The sequence below is a fragment of the Carassius gibelio genome, chromosome B13, assembly GCF_023724105.1.
Source record: "Carassius gibelio isolate Cgi1373 ecotype wild population from Czech Republic chromosome B13, carGib1.2-hapl.c, whole genome shotgun sequence".
NCBI lineage: Eukaryota > Metazoa > Chordata > Actinopteri > Cypriniformes > Cyprinidae > Carassius > Carassius gibelio.
Genome location: NC_068408.1, coordinates 9443792 through 9461480, shown reverse-complemented (window position 1 = coordinate 9461480; position 17689 = coordinate 9443792). Strand labels below are relative to the sequence as shown.

At 37.0% G+C, this 17689-nt stretch overlaps 1 protein-coding gene across 1 annotated transcript in view; it reads left to right on the top strand.

Annotated features, from left to right (window-relative positions):
• Positions 1-14218, top strand: part of tasp1 (taspase, threonine aspartase, 1) — a 26144-nt gene extending 11926 nt beyond the window's left edge. The window contains exons 9-14 of the mRNA XM_052572959.1: positions 302-475; positions 1791-1869; positions 5524-5634; positions 7738-7845; positions 8992-9065; positions 12289-14218. Of these exons, the coding sequence (XP_052428919.1) occupies positions 302-475; positions 1791-1869; positions 5524-5634; positions 7738-7845; positions 8992-9065; positions 12289-12381 (639 nt within the window). The 3' untranslated portion in view covers positions 12382-14218. The remainder of the gene's footprint in view (positions 1-301; positions 476-1790; positions 1870-5523; positions 5635-7737; positions 7846-8991; positions 9066-12288) is intronic.
• Positions 14219-17689: the final 3471 nt, after the last annotated feature.

Genomic DNA, 17689 nt, shown 5'->3' with positions numbered 1-17689 from the left:
CCAGCTGGGTCTGAAACTTCATTAGACAAGAAAAAAACATTGCAAGAGAAGCAGTGTTCAATGTGTTTCAGTCTATTATTATTCTGGGCTTTGGAAATGTGCCTTTTTTGCTGTTGCCAGTAACCGCAGCCTCTTTGTTCCTCTTTTTTGGCCCACGGTTTAGCATGAAGATACATTGACACTTAACATTTATTTTTGATTTCACTTTGTAAATGAGCTCAGGATGTCAGACTGTAGAAAAGTGCTGGTTAATTTCTGTGTGTGATAGGAAATTCTAATTGAATGTCAATTTTGTGCGCAGGAGAATGATTTTGGTGGCTTGGAGCCAGTAGGAGACATAATGGTGGATGGTGAGGAGAATAACTCTGCCTGTCTGGACACGGTTGGTGCGGTCGTGGTGGATCGGGAAGGGAATGTGGCGTCTGCGGTTTCCAGCGGAGGCCTGGCCATGAAACACCCGGGTCGGGTGGGACAGGTGACCTGTGATTCGCTCCTTAGTCTGAGTGTATTCTATTTAATCATGCTATACATTTAAATAAATAAGCATGTCAGTGATATAGTAGTTAATAGTAAAAATTCATATTTATTAATAATACTATAATGTTATAATTGTAATTACCATTAATAATGTTCATTGGTTCATTCATTGATTTTCATAATTAAGGCCTATTCACATTGAGCAATTTTTTTTGCACAACAAAATTTGAAATAACAATGGATTATTACACTACTGTTCAAAAGGTTGGGGTCTGCAAGAGTTTTACATTTGTTACAAGTGTTTTATGCTCAAAGTTGCATTTTTGATCAAACATATAGTGAAAATCTTAGTAATTACTGATAACTAGTCATGTAAACTATGAAATTGTAAAATATTGTTACAATTTAAAATAACTTTTATATTCTGATATGCTGATTGGGTGCTCAAGCAACATTTCTTATGCTGCATAGAAGTATTGATTTCTTAAAGACAAATCTTACCCCAGACTTTTAAACTGTATTGGGTAACACTTTACAATAGGAAACACACATTCACTATTAACTAAGAGTTTACCTTGAGCAAACTCATAATTGGCTGCTTATTAATAGTTCATAAATTAGTTTACTTTTACAGATAGAGTAGGGTTGCAGGATCTAAAATGTGGTAATGCAGGATAAGGCATTAATATGTGCTTTTTAAGTACTAATAAGCAGCTAATATGCTAGTAATATGCATGCTAATAAATCAGCTTGTAAATAGTGAGAATTGGTCCTTAAAATAAAGTGTTACCCAGTATTGAATCCTGCAAACATTTGCACTTAGTAATAAGTGTAATAAGGTTTGGAAAAACTTAAGTTTTCTTTAAGTATAATAACGCTGCATTGACCATTTGGATGCTAATAAAAGATACTCTTAAGCCCGTTCGCACCAAGAACGTTAACTATAAATATAACTATAAAGATAACTATAAAGATAACTATAAAAGTAACAATATAAGTGTTCACATCCGCGAACGAGATCATGTGTTTATTCACATGCGTCTGCCGCCTTAAATTCTTGAGCTCGTTATAGCAGGATGGATTCTGATTGGCTGTCAATGTTTGTATCGTTCATCAGATGAAAAAAATAGTTCTGAAAATTATCCCAACGATATCGTTTCTCTGTGCATTTATCGTTACAGTTGTAATATGGACTCTGATATTCTTTAAAATTGCGAACGATTTTTAGAACTATATCTTTATCGTCATCTATAAAGTTATCGTGCTTGGTGTGAACTTTATTCAACATTTTTCTTCAAATGTTTCTGTCTCAGGCTGCTCACTATGGTTGTGGCTGCTGGGCTGAAAACGCCCGTGACGTCAGCCTTTACTCTACAGCTGTGAGTACCTCAGGTATCAAAAACACATATTAGTGTGACATTACTGTGCATTTACTGCTTTTTGACCGGTTTTACACAGCTTCAGTCAACCGTTAATGGGTCGTTGTTTAAGAAATTTGTGCACAAAAAATATCTCATTTGTAGCTTTCTTTTGCCCTAATTTAGATGTCAATCTTCTCCTCCAATATCTTAATGCCATTAGCCGGTGCTTAGTCGGGACATATATCAAGAGCAAAAAGGGAAGTTTTCTGCTTTAGTTGGGATTCCTGCTGTGAGCGGGGCCCAAGGCCGTGCTCTTCATGCTTAAACTAATGATTTCTGTCACATGAATAAAACTATATTTTCTCTCTATTATCTGTGCCCAAGTCAGTATGCCACAGACATGATTCACATCTCCATACAACACATGCAAGCACGCATGTCCATTGTGCCCATAGAGAATGTCTTGATCTCTTAAAGCAATCATAACATAAGACAGATTTTTGTTCATGGCTAGACTTTTGTGTATTTGAATAAATATTATTATGTATTCACTTCAGGTCCAGATTAAAGTAAAGATGAAATCTGTGTTTGGGTTTATACATCATATCACAACACATCACTTATTTTGATGTGAGTACAGTATATGCTTTAGCTTCTTTGCTAAATGGGCAGGATTACAGTGTAAAATATATGAAAATGGATTGAAGTGGTTTTATTTTGTAATAATATTTTACATGAATCTTTTTACTTTATTTTTGAATTCAGTCTTAAGTGATGTGACATACAGCCAAGTATGGTGACCCATACTCAGAATTTGTGCTCTGCATTTAACCCATCCAAAGTGCATTCAAAGCAGTGAACACACACACTGTGAACACACACCCAGAGCAGTGGGCAGCCATTTATGCTGTGGCGCCTGAGGGGCAGTTGGGGATTTGGTGCCTTGCTCCAGCGAACCAAAGTCGTGGTATTGCAGGCCCGAGACTCGAACCCACAACCTTAGGGTTAGGAGTCAAACTCTCTAACTATTAGGCCACGACTTCCCTTAGTGAACATAAGAGACTTGCTTTCATAAAAACAATCTTTCTGACCCCAAGCTTTTGGACCGTGATGTTTATTATAAATAATTATGTGTAGCAATGTATTATACCATAGCTGTCTCTTATTTTGATGGGGCCGTAAGGGATTGAATTATATGTGCACATACCTGATATGGCCATGGTGAGTGCATTGTGCAGTACTTTGAAGTTAAATGTATTCAACATTTAATTTATTCCATCTCCCCTATTCTGTGCAGTAAATTTGGACTTTGTTAACCACCACGACATGGTACAATAACCTTTTCCGCATAACTGCACCTGTAACTTTATTATAATATTTCACAAGGAATGGCGAAGCTTTCAACAACCAGTCACCTTGTTAAAAAGCTCCACTTAGCTTTGAATTGTCCAACTGTAGCTTCTGTTACTATGCTTCTCCATGCCAAAAGAGTGTTACACTATGATGAAGGCCATATTTCTTTTCTTTTCCTTCATCCTTTGTCCTGCGGCACCCTTGTGTGAAAGCACCTTTGGCCTGGCCTGAGCCCTGCAGTGAAAACACACCTGGCCCATTGAAGAGAGACTGGGATTCATTCAAGCTTGGCATGTTGCACAGGGGTGCAGCATGTATGACCTCCCCTGGTTAAAAGAAAAAAATGTTGGCCGTGATGTTGGTCACATATAGTTTTTAAGAGACTCTGCTAAGTCTTTTGCTGCCTAATTGTAATGTCATAAAAAAAAAAAAAACAATTATCAAAGTTTTTTTTACATTTCTATACATGCATTTATCAGATGCTTTTATCCAAATTGACTTACAGAGCATTCATGCTATAATTTATTTTTTTACCAGTATGTGTGTTCCCTGGGAATTGAACCCACGACCTGTTGCACTGCTAACACGATGCTCTACCACTGAGCCATAGGAACACAATTTTTATATAATCTTTCAATTTCTTTTTTTGATTTTAATGGAAAATATTACACGGACATGTTCTTGACAGGTTTCGTGATTGCTTGATTCAACAGGTCTGAAATATTATGAGCGCTGTTTTACATGTGTGCTCCCTGTTGACATTTTTACTTTATAATCACACAAACTCGTGCAACAGGCACGAAACTCACATTGTGTTTTGTGCCTCTTTGTTTTTGATCGTCCGCCATTCCGAAAACAAAAGCAGAATCACACATTTTATCACCTTCTCCCCCCATGGCCATTTCAACATGCATTTCTCTTTCATCCTCCTCAAAATTGAAAACGCATGGCGGTGAGGACAGGCTGTTCGAATGTGCGCTCCAGCGGTGCACCTGCTTTTCATTTCCCAACTTAAAAGGCGTTCCTATCAAAAGGAGGAGAAAAACATTCATTCTGGCTTCAAACTGACACAAAGAGCTTGCTTTCTCTCAGGTCAGCCCTGTTAGTCTCTGCAGCGCTCGCTGCGGTTTCGCTGAGGGCAAAAGGCGAGTCGAATCTCTTTCGCTACGTTTGCCTGTTTCATGCCATCTCTGGTTTGTTGTGTTTTATTTACTTTCCACTAGAAATTGAGTTTGCACTATCATGGCGCTGTTTGCTTGTTAAATTAACTGTTAACTTGTGGTATTGTTGCCAGTAACGTCCATTTCTCCAGAGAGAACGCGAGGGTTTACGGTAACTTGAAAATTGTGAGCCAACGGTGGAGCCAGTCGTTTGTTCGTTCTTTTGTTAAAACAATAAAAATAGAAGAACAGAAAAGAAATGAGCATCTAATTGTCATGGCAACAAACCCCGCACATAGTTTTGTTGTAGTTACCTGATATTTTACGAGGCCCACGTTTGTGTTTACAGAAACAACATGGCTATTTTCTTAAGGCTTTATGGTTTCTTAGGCTTGAGCGGTTGCCAGACGTTTTGTGTTCAAGGCATTTCTTTACACTCCCTCTCTTTTGAAAACTGGCTTCTGTACACGTTGGCCTTTGAAAAGCAAATGACTGTGACAGTCTTTAGTGTTTTGACAGTGAGATGAACCGTTTTTATACATTCTTTTAACTTTGTTCCTGTGGGGACACCTGACCTGTCAAACCTTTGGTTTTTATTTATTTATTTATTTTTATTGTACATATACATTACTTAAAATGTACCCAATAAAGAATTTGTAGTACAAAATAACTACATGGGTTAATGTTAGGTTCAGTGGTAAGTTAAGGGTTAGTACCTACATTTCATTTAGCTGACGATTTTATCCAAAGCGACTTACAATTGCTATATATGTCAGAGGTCGCACACTTCTGGAGCAACTAGGGTTTAAGTGTCTTGCTCAGGGACACATTGGTGTCTCACAGTGGATTCAAACCCGGGTCTCTTACAACAAAGGCATGTGTCTTATCCACTGCGCCAACACATATACATATATATATATACATACATTTTTCCCCCAATTAGATAAGAATTAGAGCACTTTCCATTTAAAATATAAACACAAGTCAGTTCCCAGTCAGTATGACAGTAAGATTTTCTGAAACGCTATGAACACAGACAAACCGAGTGATGCAAACAGTGAAACGTCTCAGTGCTTTTGGACAAATAAATCAGATTATGCAATTTGTTGTTTTTTTGTCAAATAAAAGTAAATACTGAATTATTAAAATGGGTGTTGTCTGTACTATTGCAGGCTCTGGAGAGCATCTGATTCGCACCATGTTGGCCAGAGAGTGCTCTACTGCCATGCAGGCTGAAAACGCACACCAGGCCCTACTGGAGGCTATGCAAAACAAATTCATCAGTGAGTGACTCTCAGAGACTCTCTTGTTTTCATGTTTCTCTCTCTCTTTCAGCAGGCTAGTGTCACTTCACCACAGTATGTGACAGTAAGAGCTGCACTGAGCTAAAACTGAACAACAAAATCATTAACAACTTGCTTGACTGGAAATGAGCACGACAAAAATTCAGCAGCCACAATGTTTTTTTCTATTTGTTTGGATTTGGGGATCAATAACATTCTTTTGAATGGGCTCCACAAGTTTTTGGTTAAATCATATTTCTCTGGCCACAGTTATTTTCAGTTGCCATAAATACTCTGTTGACAGGGCATTTGAAGATGTCGCTTGCTTTCATGTTAAGAAGCTTCGCTCATTTTGTTCCCTTTCTGGGCTTGTGAAATCGGGTGAACGCTTGGATTTCTTATTGAATGTAGCACACAAAATACATGTGGGAATATTTGCTGGTTTTGGCCTGTGACCTTTATAGTTTTGTTGCACGGAAATCCACAACTGCGGGAGATGCATAAATCTACATAAATATTCAAAATAAAACACTAGAATATTTTATTACAATTAAGGAATTCATTCATGAGAAAATAAAAAAAATGATTATGTACAATCTTGGATCAATCATGCACCATGTACTAACTATATACAGTGCAATGAGTTTCCAGTGACAAGCAGTTCTTTGTCAGTTGTGACATGGTGACAAATCAAAACCATTCAAAAGTCATAGCCAATCAGTAGAGCGTGTGGGTGAAGTCTCACACTTGCAACAAAATGGATGTTAATAGTTAAATTTATGAAATGTTTTTATTTTATTTTTTTTACATTATTTAGAATACCTAGTAGTGACTGATCAATTCTTTGAATCACAGTTCTACTTTCCTATTGGTGAAAATTATACTTTGTCGCTATAGTCGACTATTGAAGTCACTCAAAATGATATTCGAACTCTAACTTAAATATTGTGCACAGACGTACATGAGATTATCATTAATGCTGTCAGCCGCAAGTTCACAAATAAAAAGCAGTCCAAAAATAGAATCTGTTGTTGATCACCATGTATTGCTGTCTTTGATTAATATGAAAAAGATAGCTTTATTGCATGTTGTCGTGTCGCTTTGTGTTTTTTTTTTTTTTTGACAAGATGTTCATTTTGAGAAAATGACCAGATGGCTATGCATTACTTTTTTTAACCGTATAATTAAATGTGTATTATTTTTTTATAATTTTTTTTGAGAAAAAAGAGGCTTTGGAGTGACACGGTGTTTATTCTGTTATACTATTTTACTGCAAGAACCAATCAGAATCAAGTGTTTCTGAAAGCTGTGTAATTTGATTAAACTGTGGGGATGAAACAGAAGAAAAGAATAAAGGGATTTAATGGAATGTTGGATAAAGATCTATTTAAAGGTGTCTTTTGAAGTGTGGTGTTAAGATGTGTTCTGTGTGAAGGCCATCCAGGTTTTCATTGAAGGGTTTTAATGAGAGGTTTCATAAAAGAGCTGTGTTCTGTGTAAACAAGCTGAAAACACAACACGATGTGCAAAATCAATAAACCGAGCACCTATATGAGGTGAAATTTGAACTCTTCCCTCCTGTGGATTGATGTTATGCTTGAATGCTTCAAACCTAGGCTCCTTCCAGCACTCCTTTGCTTTTGAGATGTAATCATTTAAATGGGCTTGAAGCCCGTTTTGCAGCTCAAAACCTTTTTTTTGTTGTTTTTTTCCTCTTTGGAAAAGTATGCATTTCTCAACAGAGTCCCTTTATCAGGGCTCCGTGAGGGGTTACAGAAATAACTAATTCCATCATTAACCTATTAAAGAGCGAAAAGTGGCTCTGCTCCCAATTTTTCTCCTTTGGTTAATAAAACAAAAGCTTTGGAAAGAATAATTGTTTTCAGTCGCTAAGGTTGGCAGGGGAAAGTACGGAAATGTACAGCTTTTCCGCTCATTTCATTAACTTCTCAGAACACAGCATAACTAATAAATCATTGACCGAATCGCTGGATTTTCTTAGATGCCTCCAACGTGCTTTCATTTCTACTTCACATCTAAATAGACTGATTGTAGTGGAAAGAGGGTCATGGTTGAAATGCAGTTGGCTTGTTTGTGTTTAAGGTTCGCCGTTCCTGGCTGGCGAGGACTGTGTTCTGGGTGGGGTGATCGTTCTGAGGTGCTGCACATGTGGAGAAGCCCAGCGCTCTGAAGACATCCAGGCTCTGCTGGGTACGTGCCTCAGCTTTAATCCAATACACCTCACGTCTAGATACTTGTGTGTTCATCAAAGCAGAATGGAACAGAATGCAGGGATCTTGCATTATAATGTAAATAATAATAATACTAATAAAGAATAAACTAGTTATTTTATTTACTTTACTGATATGAAATGATTAAGGTTGTTTTGTTTTTTAATCTTATGAAGAAAAAAACACCTTAATGACCTCAAATTTTACAACAGTTGTGTGTCTGTGTGTGTGTGTGTGTGTGTGTGTGTGTATACACTTTCAGTATCTGGGAGATCTTTAAGTATCCGAAAGTTTACAGATTATCATAGTTATGGGTTTTTCTATTTTCCTCAGCATCATTGCCATTTGATTGTTAGTAATGAGATCATAGACACTGGGAGCTTTAATAGGCTGCATTTACACTAATGCACAAATGTTTTTTTCGACATATCAGATGTTTTGTCCTGTTTTAAAAACATAACTGACTGTGTTTACATCAATTTTGTATCATAAAAGTATTGCTCTATTACTTCATTGATGAAGAATCATCCGCGTCTGCATCCCGATGCATCAATGCAACAATTAATTTTGGCATCCCTAATATATATATATATATATATATATAAAATAAAAAAAATTATCTAAAAGTAATAATAAAAATAAATACATTTTTTTGAGGGACATCTGGGTCACTGAAGATTCCTTGAAAGCCATTCATAATGTTGCCCCCCTCCACCGTTCTTTCTTCTGATGCATCCCTCACGTTCTTGTCTAAAGATGCTGACTGTTTTTCCAGGCTCTTTGTTTAAACATTCAGGGATAAACATGGCAGCTCCCTGCATTCACAAATAGCAGAACAAACAGCACTCAAAATGTGGTCTGGCCTCAGAGAATAAAGGCATTGTTATGATTACGGCCAACACTCAGTGGAAGAACACATCTGAGACAGATATGAATGTACTTTTCAATATCAGTCTCTGTCTGTTGTGTTGATCAACTGTTCAGCCTTGACTTTAATTTGCAGGCCGACTCTGAAGGCTAATTCACCACCGGGTTCCCTTTGGAGTTTCAAATACATTTTTAGAATAGTGGTTTTCCAGATATGAGTACAAACATAGTGTTACATTCCTTTCTCTTTCATTCACAGTGGAATTTCTATGGAGCCATACTACAGAGAGCATGTGTGTGGGATACATGTCTGCCCAGGACAGTAAAGCCAGGGTAAGAAGTTCCTGTATCAGAACTCTTCATCACTACACTATTGACAATGGACCTTTTTTTGCGAGCACACCTTTAGGGTAAAGGGTTTGTTTATTTGTGAGCATTAGTAATAGCAGGGCTTGCCTTTGCAGTCATCACTTTTAATGTTTGTTCATATTATTAATCAAATTTATTATTGAAGTATTACAAAAGTCCTTATGCCCAACAAATGGGCAGTGGAAGAACACACCAAATACCCACTAATATACTTTTTATATTTTTAGTATACTCAGTCCAATTGTTTCTGGTATATAATGGGTAGCAGTTATTTAGAAAATTAAGCTGTTCAGAATCAACAGTGTTGGATTGTGATGGGTCTTTCTTTCGATGACTCCTTGCAGCAGGAGGACACCATTCCAGAAACATTCCTCTCATTCCTGCATGCATTGTGCCGCTGTGTATGTGTGTGTGTCTGATGAGATGAAAGCCCAGGGCTGACTGGCAGTTCGGTGAGATAGAACACAGTCCGCAGCTCTTGGAGTGTGTGCCGTTTTAACCATTTCTATTTACGCTAGTAGCTCAGAGCACGTCTGGAAGTGTGCATTGACCCGTTTTCAAATAGTCTTTTGTTGGGTTTGTGTTATGAACAGGGGCTCTAGTCAGTTCTTGCAGGAGCCAGTGTATGCTTTATCCGGTCTATTGTCAGGGCAGTCTGGCTGGAAGCAGAGGATCTCTGTTGCTTCTAGCTCTTTGGCTTTCATGCCTGGCATTGATGAATCTCTTACACTAGCAAGCCTATTTAGCTCCAGAACTTCTAAACCTGTTCTGTTTGCATAATCTGTTAGCACTGTTACAGTGTTGAGCCATAATTTTCATTTCATTTAAAATTTAATTGAATTAAAAATTTAATGACATTTTTTTAATACTTAAATTAAATTGCAGTCTAATTGTAAGATGTCCATCTGTTCCAAGAAGACCTTCAGTCAAGTTTAAATTGTGCACAGCATAAAAAATGATTTCGATACAGTATATTTGTGACAATGAAACTGTACACTTAGGACACGGATGGGCCTCTGTTTTTGGTGCACTGACAAACATGCTATCCAACAGATAGTCTGGAATGTGAATTACATGTTTTTTTCTACTAGAGCAATGGGATGGCAAGATTTCAAACCTTCCAGCTCAATTCCCAAATCTGCACAGATCATGGCTGGTGGAGAGGAACTAGTCTTCTCCTGTACTCTGGTTGACGACTAATCAGTGTCACTGCTCGCTTTTCTATTTTTCCACTTAGCCTCTCGAAACGAGGGATGGCACATTGTGGTTGAGAACAAAATAGTATGCGAAAACCACAGCTGAAGCATGGTCATTGTCATAGATCTGTTTTTGCACTGCAGCCCCACTTCTGGTTTGAGCATTCTGGTTTTCAGCTCTTTAACACATCATACACGCATTTTTTTTTTACATGGCAATTAAGAAAACATTTTAATGGCATATTTTTGGTCTCCCAAACAAAGCTATTTTCTGATTCTATCCAAATTTTTGGCTGAATCTTGATGTCCATCTTAGTCAGTGAATCTCTGGTTTGCCACACAGAATTTCGTCTAATCTCCAGTTTGCGTTAAGACTTTGTAATTATTTCCAGCAGTGGTAATCCCAACCACATGGGAACCATTTCAGATAAAACACCATCGAGTAGATTGAAACACGTTCAACTTTAAAACACTGTTGTCATTTATAAGAAGAATCAGTCCAATTTAGGCTGGATGGTTAGAGGTGAATTTACTTTTCCTTTTTCAAGGTATGTTAAACCGACAAAACAATAAATCCACCATCACCTTTCATGTAGCATGAACTCAGCGGGAATTACATTTTATTTTTATTTTATTTTATTTTATTTTATTAGTTTTTTAAGCCACTGTGAATTATTTTATATTTTATTTTATGTATATTATTTGTTTTGATTATGAATTCTTATTCCTTTTTTAAAAGACTGCAAAAGAATATATAATAATAATAAAAAATAATAATAATAATAAATTCTTGTAGACTTCTATTGGCGGGTAGATCTGAGCCATCATGGAGACTTAGACCAATAAGCAACCACCCAAAGCACCCTGGTAACCATAGTATAGATCAATACAAATATGTGCATAATACAAACATTTCTAAATATGCCATTTATTGCACATCGCGATTACAAAATAAAAGTTTCTTAGTATGCATGTGGCCAAATATTACAATTAAATGGATTTAAAAGTTGTTTAATCACACTCTAAATTGAAACGTTACCCTCTGCAATTATCTGATATAATACATAAAATTTATCATGTTAATATTGCATTATATATTTTAGCCGTGTTGTTCAATAAAACTATGTAATTAATTGGTTTTGCTATTTTATTTGAGCCAGTTATTCTTGCCGTTAGTTTATATATAAATATTCATACCAAAGCCTGGTTTTCACTTAGGTCTGTTTGTGATAAAAAAAAATATCAGGTTACTCAAATGTGAAAATAATCGGTAGATTACTTGATAACCAGAATAATCATTAGTTACAGCCCTAGATGATTTAAAATATTTCAAAATATAACCTTATTCTTTTACTTTTTGTGATTAAAAGACAAATATTTTGTCATTGAAAATGTATTAAAAATAGTATTTAAAATGTAGATTCGTTCTAGTTAGCCAAGTATCTGTATTTTGTCTCATCTTGTGTTAAGCTTCAGGTTTTTTTTTTTTTGCTTTAACCCCTGAAACTGTGAATGGAAACGTTGGAAAGCGTTCCATGAGGTATTTATTTGAGTTTTGAATTTTTGTTTCCTAACCTGCCAGTAATCCGCCTGAGCCTGTTCTGGGAAGTCACGCAGAGTGTGGGAGTAAGATATGGATCACTACGTTAACTGACACACACCGATGTGCCGTGAGAGGTCACAGTTTTCCACTGACTTTAACTGTATGCGTGTCCTCCCGTAATGCACCAGTGTTAGTGACAGGTGGCCTGGGGCACTCTGGGATGATACCAGTGCCTTCATTCTCCTCACACATGGGCAGGAAGCTGTCTGCTTCTGGCTCCCTGAGGGCCACTGTCAGAGAACACGACCAGAGCGTGTGTCAGAGGCGCGCGGCAGCTGCCTTTGATTGCAAAGAGGACACCTCACTCCCACCATCCAGCAGCTGTGTGCTTTCCCGCCACACTCATTCTTGACCCTGTAAACACTCTGTTTCTCTCTCTGTTTGCCAGACTCACATATCCAGACTTCCTCCCGGGGCGGTGGCCGGACAGTCACTGGCAATCGAAGGTGGAGTTTGTCGACTCGGGACCGTGAGTGACTGAAGCGGTGTGAAATCATCCTCTATTTCTGTAGCAATATGCCAGCGCCGGGATCTTCATAGAAAGAGCTTGACGTTGTGTCATTGTTGGACACAATCAGAAAGGGACAAAAAGGTTGCAATATGTCTTTTCTTCCATCTTTTTCTTTCTTGCACAGATATAAGCAAATATATTCATTTATTCACAATGATTCCCAATATTATTTATTCAGTCTTTTATAAAAACCTACCATACTACTTTTGCGCTCCATTCATAGGCATTGCATAGACAGTGTCAACTGTTTTACTGTTATTTGAGAGGGTGGGGGGGTGTTAGGGTTAGCAGGGTAATTTGCCTAGGGCGTCTGCTAAGAAAAGGACATGCAAAGTGCACTTCAGGACTAGTGTACTGCTCTGGTTTTAGTGGGCTTCCAAGAAACTCGGCTTCTAGTATGTTCTGGACAAGACTTGATGCTCCATTTCTATTCATCTATGAAACAATATGCACCGTCCTTCATGTAAATAAGCTAAGGGTTGTTGAAACAGGGTGGCCATTGATGTAAACGGCTTAATGGTTTGTTGCTTACTTGATGTTTAATATTACTTTTACTATCATGTTTTTATATATAGCCGAGATGCTTGTTTTGCGCAGAAGTTTAGTTTAGAGACTTTTGAGATTTTTGACGTGTGCTTGACGTGAGTTGCAAATGCGTACACAACATGGCATACAGGATAAAATCCTTTTTGAAATTACAAGAATTGCCTTGTCATTTGACTTTTTTAAAGCTATGTATAGCAGTTCAGTTGGATGATTTTGTCATTTACTCGTTCTCATGTCATTCCAAACTGTATCCTAGCCATTATTTACCATATAATAAGCTTTAAAACAATTAAAAACCCAGAGTATCATAACAAAATGGTAGATATGAATAGTGTTCTTATGTTCTTAGTCTTAAGAACTTGTGTACAATTCACATAATACTTTGGTGCTTTTATGTCCATTTTATAGCTTAAAAGATTCAGTCCCCATTTGTAAAAACCACATGAAAAATCATTCCATTCTTTTGTTTTTCATGCAAAAAGGTTGTGCAGATTGGAATGACGTGAGGGTGAGTCATTTTTAGGTGAAGTATACCTTTAAAGAGTGGGACTATTCTCAAATCTAATGATATGCACTGTTGAAAAAAAATTGATTTGTGGTTGTTACACTTTCACCACATTTGATGGCAGTAGGATCTCAGAAAGATCTTCTGATGAGACTAGATGCACACGCACTTTTGCCCAGCGTCTTACTAAGTGCACTACTTTGACTAACTGCACTGCTCATGAGTGTACTAAGAATATGGCGCATGTTGCGTAATCCAAGTATGCATTTCTCTTGCGTACTGTGAGTTCACTTGACCTTGTTTGAAAGCTGCATCGTGCACTTCTGTGGTTGAGCTATATTAACAGGTGAACAGCTTTGTGTGTTTTCTAATGCCATGTGTAGTGCTCAAGAGATGAGACCCCAAAAAGCAAGCTAAAAAAAAAATGACTGTTAGTCCATCTTTGAAAATGCAAAATATATTTTAGGTCTGTATTTTATAATGGCAGAAAAATGAGAGGATCTCTAAAATGTATTTATAAAGTACACTGATTCAAATAAATTGAAGGTTATTACATTGTTGAGGGTTTTGCAGTTTAGACTTTTTCTTTAGTTAAAATTCTTGCAGTACTATAAAAATGTAAGAAATATATATGCTTATTTTAGTTTTAAATGATCTTGCATTTATTAATGAAATGTCTGTGAACGTTTCAAACAGCAGATTGTACTAACCTCTTGCTATTGTAATGTTCAATAAAAATGCGAAATGGTGTTGTAAGTGCTGATTGATTTATTCATTCATTGACTGCCTATTTTCACCTCTTTTACTTAGTCATATTATTATTATTATAATTTTTGGTGTGCCTCATGAATGAGGGTTCCAGTAATGTCAATGGCATAAATTTTTATTTTTATTTTTTCAAGTAAAATTGGTCCCCCTATTATTGTGGCTGCATGTGAAAATTGTTCATATGTTAAGGCTTTTCTTGCAATTAAAGTAAATAATCACAAGCTTAACTGATATTTGTGGGAGTTTCAGCTTTGGGTAAAATCATGTTAGTATAATTGGCTCCGGGGACAGCAAAGAACCTAATACGGTCGTAGTGTTTATGGAAACTTTCAAAAGAATCAATTACTAGATGTGCATTTTCGATTCTATTCTGGGAAAAGAGGTCAAAAATATAGATGATTCATCCTGCAATGCAAATTTCTGTCCAAATGTTCTCTAAAATGACTGTAGCTCTCTAACTCCAGCTGCTGCAGAGTAGCAAATAGCAAATCATGGTCCATGACCGTAATGTAACTAAAGCCGATTCGTTAGTACCTCTGTATGTCCCGCCCAAACTTCTTGTTTCAATAGGAACTACATCAACACTGGTAGGAAACTGTGGTTGCTTTACCATGCTCTTTAAGTGGACTAGTGAAAAAGGATTATCTTTGCATTCACACTGTTTCTGGCTTTAGAAGTGGACTTGGATCACTTTTTTGTTCCATTTTCCATAAACTGACTTGGATGCTGAACCATTTGAATCCTTCCTGTGTTAGAAAGTGTGTTGTTTTTTTTCTTCGGCCAAATTTATTGTATACAGTTTGTTGTTTTATCGTTTATCTGGAGGCTTCTGTATTTCACTCTTTTAGTCTCCATGTCCCATGAGCCCTTGTCTTCCAGACAAAAACACTACTCTATTTCTAGCATCATATTTGTTTTTGAGGCTCTAACGGACAGCAAAATTTCTATCCTTGTCTCCCCCAGCCTTTTCTACTCCCCACATATCTTATAATCTTAACTGTGGGCTGCTGGAGATTTACAGTCTAGAAATAAATTACACACTCGACAATAACCCAGAGGTGAAAATAGAAGCTCTCCAGAGAATCTGGAGAAATGAAATAACTCGCAAATGTTTGTTTGATGTCAAACCGGAATGATGTTGTTTTTTAGTCAGTAGTGTTTGGAAGGTTTGGGTTAATAGTGCTTTCCTTTAACATCCATAAATAACAATCCTGTGGCTGTCCCATGTTGTCCTGAAATTTGTCCTACGGGGTGCCTGTGGATTTATTGTCATCCCATTGTGTTTGTGGTTCGTGCCACATTTTGACGTTTGGTTTCTTTCACCGTCTTAAAGAGTGATTTAACCCTTCTTCATTGAATGGTTAATGCAGACTCGCGGAGTCCTTTGTGCCGTTTCCAGTTATGACAATGCTTAAATTTGTTCTTTAATAGAGATCTTGGTACAACATGGACGTCTTTTACACTATTGTAGGACGAATTTCTTTATACATCTGCCTGTCAATTAAATATGCAAATGCTGATTGCGCACTCCATTCCCACTTGTTGGCGATAGACTTACCTTCAAATACATGTAGATTTAAATACTGATTATATTTAGAGAGACATATATTAACACTTCTATTAAAATAGTCATTATAATTCTATTCAAATCGCAAATGCACTTTTTGACTTGATAGACTTATATTGCTAATTTGATAAAAAAAAATAAAAAAAAGATTTTAGTAATGGTAGATGAAGTCAATTACAAAAGTGTTCAAAAGAAAAAGTCTATATTTTCCTTCTGCTCTTGAAGACGTCCTCCACCTGTTGCTCTTCATAGCATAAGCACAAACACATCACAAAATAAAACGGTTCACCTTGAACACTTAACACAAACCTATTCCCTGTGTCCCTTTCCATTTCAGTGGCACTTTTATGCCGTGCACAGTGTAATGTTATTTGTGAGCTTGTGGCAGAAGGGTTGCGGAGGGCCCCTTTGGCTTTGAAAAGAGATACTTGGTCTTTAAGAGGTAGCAGGGCACAGAAGTGAGTGCCCCTCCACATTCAAGGTGTATCCAATGCCTCGCGCTCAGCGAGACCTAAAACGCAAAACAGACGGCAGTGCGAGTCAAGATCAAAGCGTGTGGCCGTGGTCCCGGTCGACCTGCTGTCCACGCAAGCTGAGCTCTCTTGTCAGACTGAATCGCTGCTGTGTGTCCTGTGTCTTTCTGCAAACACCGACTCAGACAATAGGGAGCTACCGCTCACCACCACCAAAATCGTTATTATTGCACCCGGTCTGAAGTCTGTACAGAGAGACAGTCACGTACACAGAGCCTCACAGGTCGTCTTCTGCTCATGTCACACAAGGACATTCTGTGCTGGAAATAGCAGGCAGACGCCCCTTCAGTGCAGAACAGAAGTAAAGGGAACTTGGCATAACTGTTCTCTCTGACTAGTTCAGTATTTTGTCAGTGGTTGATGGTGAAAGAATGTGTTATTTCAGAGTAAACATCCATGCACACACGCACGCGCGCACACACACACACACACACACACACAAACAAAATACACACATATATATATATATATATATATATATATATATATATATATATATATATATATATATATATATATTGCTATTTGTATAAATAAGATATATATATATATATTGCTATTTGTATAAATAGGAAATATTTTTAAAAACACATTCCATTCAAAAATGTTTGTTATTACAATTTATTGAGTTGTGTCTGTAGATTTAAATTACATTACATATCTTTTATAGTTTTATTTTTTCCTCCAAAAATCCATTTAACGAGTGATCAAATGATATCTAAAATCCCCTTTGTAAAATAATGTCAACAAAATGAAGTAAGCATTTTGAACTTGGCAATATCCGTTGTTCAGATAATAACTATATGCACATGAATGCATATTTAATTATATAATGTATCATTTGCATATCTAAACATAACATTTGAGAAACCCTATAATGCAATAATAATAATAATAATAATTCAGTTGGGGAAAGTAAATAGTTAATTTTACCCTATGCACCTATAATGTCTTGCCTTAATGATATGAAAATAAAACAAACAATATAATAACCTCAAAAACAAGTTTCTCTCTCTCTCTCTCTCTCTCTCTCTCTCTATCTCTCTATCTCTATCTCATTTGTCATAATGTCTTTTTCTATTAAAGCATTAAAAAAAAAAAAAAACTAAGCTGCAAAATATACTTTTTTCCCCCCATATTCCTATCCTGTTGTCTGCAAGGCTGCACACTTGTGAGGTGAAAGACTGAGGTCACGGCTAAGGTCATAAGGTCATGTATGCGTTTCAGCAGTTCTTATATGGACAATCCTCTCGCAAGGGTTAATCTAAGCCCCAGAGTCCTTTGAGGTGTTTGTCAGCTACTTGACCTGTTTGTTCAGCTGCATGCCCCTCATTCCTGGACCCCTCCCCCAGCTTCTGT